We start from the raw sequence: 13,177 nt of genomic DNA on the forward strand, positions 1-13,177 counted from the left end.
GTTGTTGTATTTGTTCTTAAGAATGGATTGCTTGATTAAATAGTTTTCAGAAGGGAGAAATCTAGCAGGCTCAAGTCAAATCATATTATTGTTAGACACGCCAACCTTCATCATCTTACAAATGCAACATGACAAATCATGGCCTAATTATCTCATGACATCATTTGTTCAATAGCAGCTCATTAAATAAACAACTTCATAACAATTTATTGTTAACTTATTCCTCACCCATGAATAATTAATCCAATGAATTTATGTTGTTTATTTCATCACAAAGATCACCAAGGCATTACAGGAGTTCTGTTTATCTGTAAGTACTTTTACAAGCCCTTACACTCATTAACTTATACTATGGGAATCAGTTTCATAGAATCATAAAGTTGGAAGAGACCACAAGGGCCATCCAGTCGAACCCCCTGCCATGCAAGAAGACACAATCAAAGCACTCCCAACAGATGGCCATCCAGCCTATATTTTAAAACCTCCAAAGAATGAGAATTCACCATACTCTGAGCCAGAATATTCCACTGTTAAACAGCTTTTACCATCAAGAAGTTCTAGAATCATAGAGTTGGAAGAGACCGAAAGAGCCATCCAGTCCAACCTCCTGTCATGCAGGAAATCTCAATCAAATCATCCCCGACAGATGGCCAACCAGCCTCTGTTTAAAAACCTTCAAGGAAGGAGACTCCACTACACTCTGAGGGAGTTTGTTCCACTGTCGAACAGCCCTTACTGTCAGGAAGCTCCTCCTAATGTTGAGGTGCAATCTCTTTTCCTGGAGCTTGCATCCATTGCTCTGTGTCCTAGTCACTGGAGCAGCAGAAAACAAGCTAGTTTCCTCCTCAATATGACATCCCTTCAAGTATTTAAACAGGGCTATCATATCACCCCTTAACCTTCTCTTCTCCAGGCTAAACATCCCCAGTTCCCTAAGTCTTTCCTCATACAGCATGGTTTCCAGATCCTTCACCATTTTGGTCACCCTCCTTTGGACACACTCCAATTTCTCAATGTCCTTTTTGAATTGTGGTGCCCAGAACTGGACACAGTATTCCAAGTGGCCAGAGCAGAATAGAGTGGCACTATTACTTCCCTTGATCTAGACACTATACTTCCATTGATGCAGCCTAAAATCGCATTGGCCTTGTTAGCTGCCGCATCGCACTGTTGACTCATGTTCAGTTTGTAGTTTACTTGGACTCCCAGATCCCTTTCACACGTAGTCTCGTTCAGCCAGGTGTCACCCATCCTAAATCTGTTCATATCATTTTTCCACCCTAAGTGTAGTACCTTACATTTCTCTGTGTTGAAATTCATTTTGCTAGCTTTGGCCCAGCTTTCTAATCTATTAAGGTCATTCTGAAGTTTGATCCTGTCCTCAGGGGTATTACCTACTTACTCCTCCTAATTTGGTGTCATCTGCAAATTCTAATATTTAGGTGGAATCTCTCTTCTTGTAGTTTGAATCCACTGCTTTGTGTCCTAGTATCTGCAGCAGCACAAAACAAGCCTGGTCCATCTTCAATATGACATCCTTTCAAATATGTAATCATGGCTGTCATGTCACCCCTTAATGTTCTCTTTTCCTGCACCCACCCCTTTCCCCTCCGGATTGGGGCCTGGGCATTCGCAGTGGCAGACCCAGAGGCCCCAATCCACCACTTCTCCAGGCCTTGGGGAAGCAGCAAAACACCGCTTCCCTGCAGCCTGGAAAGGGATGTCCTTGGGGCTTCATGCCCCAAGGACACCCTGACAGCTGCGGGGAAGGGGAGAAAGGGGCCGCTTGGCCCCTTTCTCTTCCGCATCACTGGTGCGGCTGTGTAAAGGCCACACCAGCGATGTGTGTGGCAAAAAGGAGCTCGGTTACGGAGCTCCTTCCTGTGACGCTGAAAGGGTGCCCCAAGCGTCCTGCAGTGTCGTGGGGATGTCATAATGATGGCACCCGTGTATACAGGGTGCCGTCATTATCATGCTGCCACGATGTGCTAGGGTTGTGGGGTGTGCGGTGGCGCCGCCCTCGGGCAACCCTAGCACGTATCCAGGCCAGCGCAAAGCGCCCCTCTGGAAAGCCCCAAGATGACCAGAACTGGACACAGTATTCCAGGTGAGGCCTGACCAAGGCAGAATAGAGTGGCACTATTACTTCCCTTAATGTAGACACTACACTCTTATTGATGCAGCCTAGGATCATATTGGTTTTTTAGGTACTGCATTACACAACTAAGGTGGGATACAGACCGCCCAAAAAAGGGCGGTCTGCCCACACCTTGTTTTGCTGCATGAGGGTGCACTCGTGACGTCCTTATGACGCTGGGATGTGTGGACGCTAAGCGTCCGTCGTGTCAAAATGGCGGCGCCCATGTGTACAGGGCGCCACCATTTTGATGCCCCCGTCACGTGCTAGGGGTGAATGCTATATGGGCGGTGCGCCCTTGGCCAACTCCTAGCATGTGACAGGGGCACCGCAAACGCCCATCTGAAGAGGGCCTAAGTTGGGTTTAGCTTGTGGTCGACTAAGATTCCTAGATCCCTTTCATATATACTGTTTTCAAGCCATTTTGCCCAGATTGAGCACTGTTCTCCCTTTTATAGAGGAGTGAGGCAAGGAAGATGTTGAGTAGTTCTGCCTTTTCTACGTCCCCTGTGAGCATTTCACCATTTTCTCCACACATTGCCTCTACTATTCCTTGTTTTTCCTTTTGCTATGGGCACACACACACACACAAAGCTCTTTTTATTGCTTTTAACCTGAGCTGCCTTTTATCTTTTCTTTTTCCCTATATATGGTGGCTGCTCATAATTCGTTATGATGATTTCCTCTTTTTTTCCATTTCATCTGCATGTCATTTTAAATCCTAACTAAAATGAAAGTTCTTTATACATCCACCCTGCTTTCTTTACATATTTCTCATTTTTTTCTTCTCACTGGAACTGTTTGACATTGTGCCTCCAATATTTCATTTTTAAGAAACTCTCATCCATCATGAACTATCTTCACTTTTTGTATTCCTGACCATGAGATTGCCTCCAGTATTTCCTTAAGTTTGATGAAACCAGCTTTCTTAGTCCAGAATGCATGTCTGACTATGCTTAGCTTTCCTTTTCTATAATATAACAAACTCCAGGAGAACATGCTCACTCTCAGCTAAGGATCCTGCCATTTGTAATATGTGAAATGGTATTATAACCAGTCTTAACAGGGTAGCAATATGCTTATATCACATATTGTAAACAATTTTTTGCAAGGATCTTTACTGTATTCAGCGGACATTCCGAAAGCAGTGATACTTATGAAATTTTACTTTTGAAAATATAATTGGATTGGGTAGAGACAATTCATTAAAATATTTTGTATGGAGCACAAACACTATACATAATATATAAGAATTCATAAGACTTCAGGACGTGCCCTTTGTGAAAACTATTTTCTCTATTAGATGTTGTAACTCACCCTGTCCACAAACCATCAGTCTGCAATATACTATCAATTTAGGATCAGTGATTCTCATCTTCTGGTCTCCAAAATATTTTGGACTTCCAGAATTCCCACTACTGGCAATGCTTGCCGGGACTTCTGGGAGTAGAAAGACCAAATGTGAACCACTGATCAGAAAACCATTTTGTCTCTATGATTAAATTAATAAAGAAAGCGGCAACCATACATGCACAAAGCCCAAATTCCCAAGAGCCAAACTATTTTTATTATGGTAATTCTATTTATTATTTTATTTGAACATTCTTTTCTGGACTTCCTATCTCTGAATGACCATTTGTGATTTATATAGTTGATTGTCAGCTGCTCCACTTTGAAACGGAAGTGCAAGGAACTGAACCTGTGACACTCCACCTGCAAAGATTTACAACTGAACCATGGCTTTTCACATACCTTGTTTGGTTAGCACCCTATTTTTAACTCTTTCTGTTATAGACAGGGCAAATCTCTCATACCTCTTTGCATCTTGTGTTAAAAGAAGCTTCCATTTTTTGTCTGGTGTCTGGAACACTGCATTTCTTCATAACAGGAAAATAGTGGGGGTATTTTAAAGTAACTTTGTATTTGTTTGTTTCAATCTTCTCTAAACTACTGATGAAATCATCAGGAAGGCCACCTGAGAAACACATTTTATCACAGGATTTATTAAAATAATATTCTTCACGCATTCCCTTTAATGATATAAAAAGTATTTGGAACGGCTAGAATTACAACTGTTTAATAAGCAGCTTGTTTCTCTAGACAAGAGGCATTTAAATAACTGCACATTTGCAGCTTTGATTATTTATGGATTTAATTGATATGTTTTCGCTAGGAATCTCTATGTCTCCAGTGTGACTCTGCTGGAAGCTGACCATAGAGTCATGCTGGAGGATCTACAGATTCCTAAGGAAAACACTTCTCTAGGCATTTCTAGCTTCTCCAGCATGAGTCTATGCTCAATTTTCAGCTGGTGCTGATCACAGAATTGTGCTGGAGGACCTAGAGATAATCTCAGGTAAAAACAAAACAAAACCCAGTGGCTTTTTATTTGTGGTTTTTCCACTTTCACGGCGGTCCAGTGCCCCAAACCTCAGCAAATGTGGAGGGCCCAGTGTACAAGATATGTTTATTGGTTATGTACAAGGCATTTAAATAACTCCACATTATTTTCTATGATACTGCTGTAGATATAAAAGAACATGTTCACAACACAAACTGAAGTAAGCATAGAAATCCATTAAATGCATTTGCCCAAATGTAAACACAAAGATTTAACATTAAGAAGAATATTTTTAAAAACATATTACATTTTCAAGGAGTAAGAAATATTATCTAACAAAATGAATATTAGGGACAAAACTGTGTCCTATTTATTTATTTATATCCTGCTTTCCCCCAAAATTGGACCTTAAAGTGGCTCACAACGTAAAAGAACAATACAATTAAAACATACAAAAGGAGAGCATTAAAATGGAATTAAACTATTTGCAGTATTAAAATCAGTCACACTTCAAAAAAAGGAATAAAATATAATTAAAAAGAGTTTTGGGGCAGCCACAGAGAAGACCCTCTCTTGTGTCCCCACTAACTGCTTGCCATGGTGGTGAACTGAGATAGGTTCTCAGAGGCCAGGTTGGCTCATACAGGGAGATACAGTCTGCCAAATAGCCTGGACCTGAACCATATAGGGCTTTATAGGTCATAAACAGCACTATAAATTGTGCTCAGAAACAAATTGGTAGCCAGTGTAGCTGTTTCAACAGGTGTGTAGTATAGTCTCTGTAACTTACTGCAGTTAACAATCTAGTTACAGTTTTTTAGACCAGTCCTAGAAGGAAGATAAATGGTTCAAAGGCAATAGGACATGTAGGGGGCAACCAGTTGTACAAAAACTAAGTAATTTTCTTATTTAGACCATGCATATTAGGGGAAAATCTGAATAATATGGCAGAGAGATAAGTTATGACAATAATTAGCAGATGAAGAAATTGTCAAATACATCTGCAAAACTGCTACTGGCAAGTGTTCAACAATCTGTTGATGTTATTATCTATACATACATATGTTTGCTTCTCTCCTCAACAGGAATTCTTAAACAAATATACTTACGCAGTTCATCTTGAGAAAATATCAGAAAAGTGTTTTCTTCATTCAGGTTTTTGCTGAAGTCTATGCATAATTCACTCAGTTTCTGCTTTATTGCCTTGATTTCCTTAATATCAATGTGCAGAGAAGCAACTGAATATCTTAAATTAAGGTTTGTATGTTATACATTTCATCCCTACGGTTTTGTCCTTCATAACACAACTTTTAAAATGAGAATGGACAGAGGAAAGAACAGAGTGAAGAAAGTGATTAAGCCACAGTTTATTTATTCATTATGTATTTATTAAAATATCTCTATTCTTCGTAAAAGCCAAGATATTGGAGTGGGATAGAGAATAAAAAGGCAAATAAATGAGTCCTACGGAAAATGAAGCCTGAACTCTCCCTAGAAGTGAAGATGACTAAACTGAGACATTGTCCTTTGGACATATAATGAAAAGACATGACTTGCTAGAAATGACAATAATGCTTGACAAGGCAGTAGGAAAAAATGTATTACAGATGACTAGACTCGATGGCTTGGGCCCAGGGTACTTAGAGGACCGCCTCTCACCATACAATCCGCCCCGCACACTCAGATCATCTGGGACAAATCTGTTAGAGGTCCCTAAATTTCATCTGGCAAGGACCTCACAGAGGGCTTTTACTGTTGTTGCCCCCTCACTGTGGAATGAGCTTCCCATAGAGCTCCGCTCCTCTGCATCACTTGTTTCTTTCAAGAAACAATTAAAAACATACTTATTTCAGCTGGCTTTTTCACTTTAGCTAATTGTGTTCTTTTTGTTCTGACCGAATGCCCAAGGTCCGAAGACCCCATATTCTGTAAATATTGTCGCTTATTTAGCCCCTGATGAATGTGATATGTTTCATTTTCTGTTCTGTTTCATGTTTTATTTCCTGTTTATATCCCCTAGTAATGTCTTTTTAAATTTTTATATACTGATGTTTTAACTGTATTTTTTGTAAGCCGCTTTGATCACTTTCGTGGAAAGGCGGGATAGAAATAAAGATTATTATTATTATTATTATTAAGAAAGTCACAGCCCTGAGTCTGCAAGACCTAAGCAAAGCTGTTAATGATAGGGTGAACATGCAGCTCTCTTATTCACAGGGTCACCGTAAGTCAATACTGTAGTCCAAAACACACTGCAGAAATAATTCAGTTTGAGACCACTTTAACTGCCTTGGCTCTAATAATAATAATAATAATAATAATAATAATAATAATAATAAGTTTTATTTATATACCGCTATTCCAAAGATCATAGCGGTGAACAGCAAGTAAGCTAATTAGCAAGTAAGCTAATTTGCCCCCAACAGTCTGGGTACTCATTTTAGCGACCTCGGAAGGATGCAAGCCTGAGTCGAGCTTGGGCCCTTTTGCTGGTCTTGAACTCGCAACTTTGTGGTTTCGAGTGAATGGCTGCAGTACAGGCATTTAACCACTGTGCCACCAGGGCTCTATGCTATGGAATCCTGGGAAAAGTAGTTTATGTGGCACTAGAACTCTCTGACAGAAAAGCCTGCATGTCTCACATGACTACAGTTCCCAGAATTCCCTAATACTGAACCAGGGCAGTTAAAGCAGTCTCAAACTGGATTGTTTCTGTAGTGTGTTTTGGACTATGGTTGACTTGATTGAGTTAATAAAAATGAGAATAAAGCAGCCTCACACAGTAATTTGGGAAGGAATGTCAGTATACTGTATATAAAAATAACTCCATAACTGTTTTAATACTTTGTGCTGCAAGAAAAACCCTCTGTATCAGATTGACTGAATCTATGGCGGGTTACAGACCGCCGCTTTGCGGCAGTCTGCCGCCGCCGCCGCTTGCTCCGTGTGGGAGCCGCAGCAGCCACACCGCGCGGCTCCCGCACGGACCGAAAAAGAAGCTCCAAAATGGAGCTTCTTTAAGCGACGCCTCTATGACGTCGCAAGGCGCCAGGGGCGGACTCGCGACGTCATAGACGCCGCGACACGTGCGGATGCACAGCGTCCGATACGTAAATATGGCGGCCGCCGTGTGGAACGGCCGCCGCCATATTGTACGTACAGAATACGTACTAGGGTTAGGGGGGTGCGGAAGCACCGCCCCTTCCTAACCCTAGTACGTATTCATTACGTACTAAATGGCGGTGTGTAACCCGCCAATGTGTCTTCAACTGACAAATGTAAACAGTGCATAAATAGGTATGCTTCCTTGATTAAGATGCTGCCTGCTAGCATTCTCCAAAAGGCTTGAGGCCAGGATAACTGAAAATGCACCTCCTCCTATATGATGCTTCTTGAAATCTAAGATCCTCAGGTGAGGCCCTGTTACATGGCCCACCATCCAAGAGGTCTGGGCTAATGGGTACATATGACAGGGATTTCTCTATAGCAGCACAACAAATGTGGAACTCCTTCCCAAGAGGTCATGCTGGTTCCATTCCAGTAGGCAATGAATATTGTTATTTCATTTGGCCTTTAGATCTTAAAATTAGGGGTGTCTGCTCTGGGTGTTTTTAACTTCATTTTAAAAAAATAATCTGTGGGTTTCAGAAGTATATTTAAAGTTTGTTTTTAATTACTTTGAGTGAGGTATTTACTGTTGTAAATATTTTTATTCATTATACTCTGCCTCGGGATTTCTGGTAGCATGAGAGGCAAGAAACAAATGCCATAAATAAACTCTCCTATGGTTATTTATTAACATATTTCTTAAAATCTGAACATCACAAGCTGAAGATTGTTATAAATGCAGGGTGAGAACTAGCTAATGATGTAAGTATAGCACAGTGGTTACACTGCTAAAATATAGAGACATACATTCAAATCCATAGTCAATCATGAAGCTCAGAGTAACCTTGTGAGTTACTGTCTCTCAAACCTACTTCACGGGTTGTTGTAAGGAGAAATTCTCACTTTTTTTAGAGTCTTGAACTTATGGCAAACAATGTAACAAATTAATAAACAACTAATATTTACTAGTGCTGAAAGGGATAGGAGAAGAAGAGATGTTATTTTCTCAAAGTATGCAAAATATTGTATAAAGAAATGTGTACACTGTTTAATAAATTTCAGGAATATAACATGTTTTCTATTCCTAGCTGTACATAAATTCAAAGCAAATGACAACTTCTTTGTGTTCTCGTATCACTCTTAACACCCAATAAAGAGTTACTGTACTTATTAGTTAGAATTATATAATACCTGGTAATGGTTCCTCTATGATACCCAACACTGCTCAGGTATGCACATAGTCGGATCTTAAATGCCAAATCCTCTTGCCTGTTATGGTCTAGCCACTACATAGATTTTACAGAGCTCTTGAATCTGAGGTGCACAGAGTTTTTTAAACATCTGATTTTCAAAGTTAAGCAGAATTTTCAATAAACAACCAGAGAACATTAGTTCTGAAGCCAAATAAATAGGCAAAAATAATTCTGAAGCATCATTTGGCCATCATATTATTTGATGTGCTTTTACCAATTTTACTTATTACAGGCTCCTACTAAGCTTGTAGTGTAAACACACCTACCTGGGAATTAATACAATTTAAAACAGAAAGCCTTGTTTATGAGTCAATATCTATAGAATTACCATGTACATTTCTGAAGATGGTCAAAACTTAAATCGTCAATATGTTTATTAAAATATATGATTTTCTTCCTTTTTAAAATGCCTGGGTTATGCTATACTTACATTCTGTACTTCAGTAGGAAGGTGAAGCCCATTTCTCTTCCCCATTTTTATTGACTTTTCCAAGTATCTTCTGGCTTCAGGCCGTAAAGCCTTAAGGTCACATGTTTGCTGAAATAAAAATACACAGAAACATTTATCCATTGTGAAGCATATACTGGAAGTTCAGGCAGAGCAAGGATGGTTTTTTTTTCTTATTCTTCTGTACTATGGATTTTTTTTTATAGTTCAAGGTGTTCTACTAAATAATTTTCTTAAGAAAACAATGATTTTTGTTTCAAATTGGAAGAATTTTTCACATTAACAAAAGTAACTTCTTCGCACATTATGGGTTGCCTGGTCACACTCACATGCCCAGATGCCCCCTGTTGAATTCACAGGATGTGATGGAGACCTTCAAACCATTTAATCCATTGAGTCACTGCCTATTAGTGTAGGTGAGATAGCTTCTGCTCCTCCATTTCACAAATATGCACAGAAGTGATGGAAAGTGATAATAAAATTTTGACTAATGCAAGACTAATGAGTAAATATTGGTTTTATTCAAGGAATAAAATGAGGCCTGCTAGCTCTCAAGCTACACTGGTCTTTGCCAGTAGAGCAAACATTAAGGGCAAATAACAAAGATTAATTATCACAGTTGGGCCATTTCATATTTACTTAGTGAAACAAGCATTTCTAAAGAACACAGATCTAAGCAAATTAGGTTACTATCCATGCATATTAATTTGGAAGTAAGTATTAATAAAGAGGTGATGAGGAATAACCTCCAAGCACTTTTAATCAGGCTGTTAAATGGCTGATAAGCAAAGAGATGTTTTAAACTTTCAAAACCCCTTAGAAATACTTGCCTCCAATTACAATTAGAGTTTGCAAACAAAATATTATCTTTCCTTTTCTACATCTCTCAATATATAGGGCTAGAAACAACAACATACTGAAGTTATCAGCACCTTTGTTGAACAGGACATTTCACAGCAGGAAAAGAATACATATAAATCACCAACTGAGTAGCTGGATGGTGTCCAAGACTGACACATAAACCACAAGAATTCCTTGGACACTGCAGAGGTAAGGTTTGTTGAAGAAAATTTGCTGTTCCTTTCCAAATATAGTTTGCTTGGTTCTATTAATCAGAAACTGAACAATCAGCTATAAAAACTTATTAGTGTTCACTTAATGCTCACAATCCATCAACTAATTTTAATGGAGTGGTCTCAAGAATGCCCATAATTCCTCTCAAATTCTCTCTTCATTTCCCTGCCAGGTTTAATCATGGTGGCCCAACTGGATGATCTCTCTCCAATAATCTGGCCTACCAAGTGGTCTATTTTACACCCTGACAACACATATTAAGTGAAGTTTCATTCTGAACAGCTGAAGGACAACTCACTTAATGACTATTTATTGTGTAGGAAATAAGGAAATAATAGACTGAACTAAAGCAAAAAGTTTTTAAAACTTAACATGTTTTTTGGCATAGGCTTTTACTGCCCCAGAAAGGCCAAACTGCATCACTCAGATAGAATGAAAATATTTATTATTCCATTTTCATTCAGTCCATATATATTTATACACTTGCATGTTGATTCTGGTTGTTCATTGTAGACCTTTTCTCTTTTCAGTTTATACTCACCATTATCAGGACTTTCAGCAATTTTTAAATTAGAATTTAGGATGAATTGTTAGTAGGTTGTTTAATTTGGGTGTATATTTATTATTGTGAAGTGTTTACTATATGAATTGTAATTGTTTTGAAATTACAGTCTGCCCTCCACTTTGCAGAGAGTACAAAACTCCTGCAAAAATGGAAAACCCAAGAATATGGGAGGCACATGTGCACTCCTCCCTCTCCCCCATGTATACACACTCCTCCCACCTTCCCTCGTGCTTTGACTGGCTTCCCTCAGCCCCAAAATCCAGTCCCCAAAATCCAGGTAGGTATATGCTTGCAGAATATTTTTCCCCACTTTGTAATTGTGTGGTTAGTCATGAAAGGTTTGACTCGCATATACACATAGTTCTTTTATAGGCAGAAAACAGAGGATTTTTTTTGTAGATTCTTTAATGCAATGTAGGTTCCAGGTCTAGACGTTTTGTGTATTTCTATAACTCCTTTTCTTTGCCACTTTTTCTTCTCACAGAACTAGCCCTGACTTGTGAGGCTCTCACTAAAATGAAGGTGAACCTCATTTTTGGTATATACAAAAATATACAGCTGCGAACATCTAATTCATTTCAGATCTAACAGTTGTTACTTATATTGATAGTGTGTTTATTTAGCATTATGGGAAAGCTCTATAATCACAAGGCACAGGGAAGTAAATATGCAAACCAGAGGTAAGGACACATTCCTTTAATCCTTTTACAGTTCCCAAGGATAACAGCTCAGCATTAATTATAACCCTACCCCGAGTTATTATCACAGCAATCATGACCAGTTTCAGCTTCATTTTAGCCAGAGCATCGCAAGTCAGGGCTTTTTAGTGAACAATTTTAGAATTTTTATAATTCATCCCTTGCTTAGCCGATCTGTCCAACCCCGGGAATCCCATCTCAATGGTGACTGAAATTGACAAGGGTATCTTTCCAATATGTAGCTTGTTTTATTTAATTTTTAATCCTCTCGCTTGGAATTGAAGTCCTCTAATCATGATGGTCTTTACTCATCACAAGTGGCTTTCTGACATCTCATAATCCCGGTAACTTTTTAAAAGTGCCTTCCCATATCAACCTGTCTGAATCCTAAGATCTTCAAGGGAGGCACTTCTCTCGGTCCCATCACTCTCACAGGCACCTTTGATGGGAATGCAAATGAGGGCCTTTTCAGTAGCTTCCTTCCTGGTGAGGTGAGACTTGATGCCTCCCCACTGTCCTTTCCTTGAAAGGTGAAGCCCTATTTAATCCAACAGCCTTTTGAGAATGAACAGTTCTGCAATAAAAGTGCTTTCCTGCACGTGTTGTACTACTTTCTATCCTTTACTTTGAAAGTGAGATGTTTTAATTCTATGGACAGTTTCATATCATTTTAAATGTAATTTTCATACGTTTTTAATTTACATGTGTTTTTACTTGCATTTGTTTTTTTATACAGTTTTTATTAATCTGTGTTTGATAAAATCAAAGATATGCATTTCTTAGATTTTCCCAAAATAATAAACTTTTCTAATACATAGTCTCAGCTTAATTCATATGGTCCTTTCTGTTTGTAATTCCTTCTTATTAAATATTGTTCTTGTAAATCCATTCCTGTTAGTCCATATCTTCTTTATATTTTATTTATTGTTAATTCCTTTTCTTTTTTCCCCTTTTTGTTGTTGAAAGTTTTTCTTCTATGTATCTGCTTTGGTTTCCTCCAATATCTTATAGTTGTTTCCCCCTTTATTTGTATCTATAAAAACCTAACTTCTTAATCCCCTAAAACAATAGAATATACGCTAACAAAACAATAACATATCCCTAGTAGTACTGGTAAGATTAGTAAATTTATACAAATGAAGTGCAGGACATATAAAATATGAAAAACTAGCTCTCTAAATCCTCAACTGAAGCAGAGAATAGCTAAAGTACAGAGAATACTTGCATTTGTTTTTTTAACTGTAAGCTACCTTGGATACAAGGTTAAGGGAAAACAAATGGCAAGTATATTTCTATACCACGGATCAGTGCACTTAAGCGGTTTACAATGTGTAAGCTAATTGCCCCCAACAAGTTGGTGGGTACTCATTTTACTGACTTTGAAAGGATGCAAGGCCAAGTTGATCCTGAGCCCCTGGCTGGGACTGAATCCACAATCTTGTGGTTTGTGAGTGAGTGGCTGCAGTACAGGCATTTAACCACTGTGCCACCAAGACTCCAAAAAAGCAAGTTAAAAAAACTAACCGAGTTGCTGAAATGCAGTGACATCACTA

The 13,177-nt window shown here is 38.8% G+C and overlaps 1 protein-coding gene across 2 annotated transcripts in view; it reads right to left on the minus strand.

Annotated features, from left to right (window-relative positions):
- The window catches only part of NLN (neurolysin), a 44,754-nt gene that overhangs the window by 13,636 nt on the left and 17,941 nt on the right, over positions 1-13,177 (minus strand). The window contains exons 4-6 of one of the 2 annotated variants that reach the window (XM_042454085.1): positions 9,270-9,377; positions 5,588-5,690; positions 3,952-4,112 (exon numbers count right to left, since the gene is read on the minus strand). In XM_042454085.1, coding sequence (XP_042310019.1) covers positions 3,952-4,112; positions 5,588-5,690; positions 9,270-9,377 — 372 coding nt within the window. The remainder of the gene's footprint in view (positions 1-3,951; positions 4,113-5,587; positions 5,691-9,269; positions 9,378-13,177) is intronic. The other variant, XM_042454086.1, reaches the window with a different exon arrangement.

This window comes from Sceloporus undulatus, chromosome 2 (assembly GCF_019175285.1).
Source record: "Sceloporus undulatus isolate JIND9_A2432 ecotype Alabama chromosome 2, SceUnd_v1.1, whole genome shotgun sequence".
Classification (NCBI taxonomy): Eukaryota; Metazoa; Chordata; class Lepidosauria; order Squamata; family Phrynosomatidae; genus Sceloporus; species Sceloporus undulatus.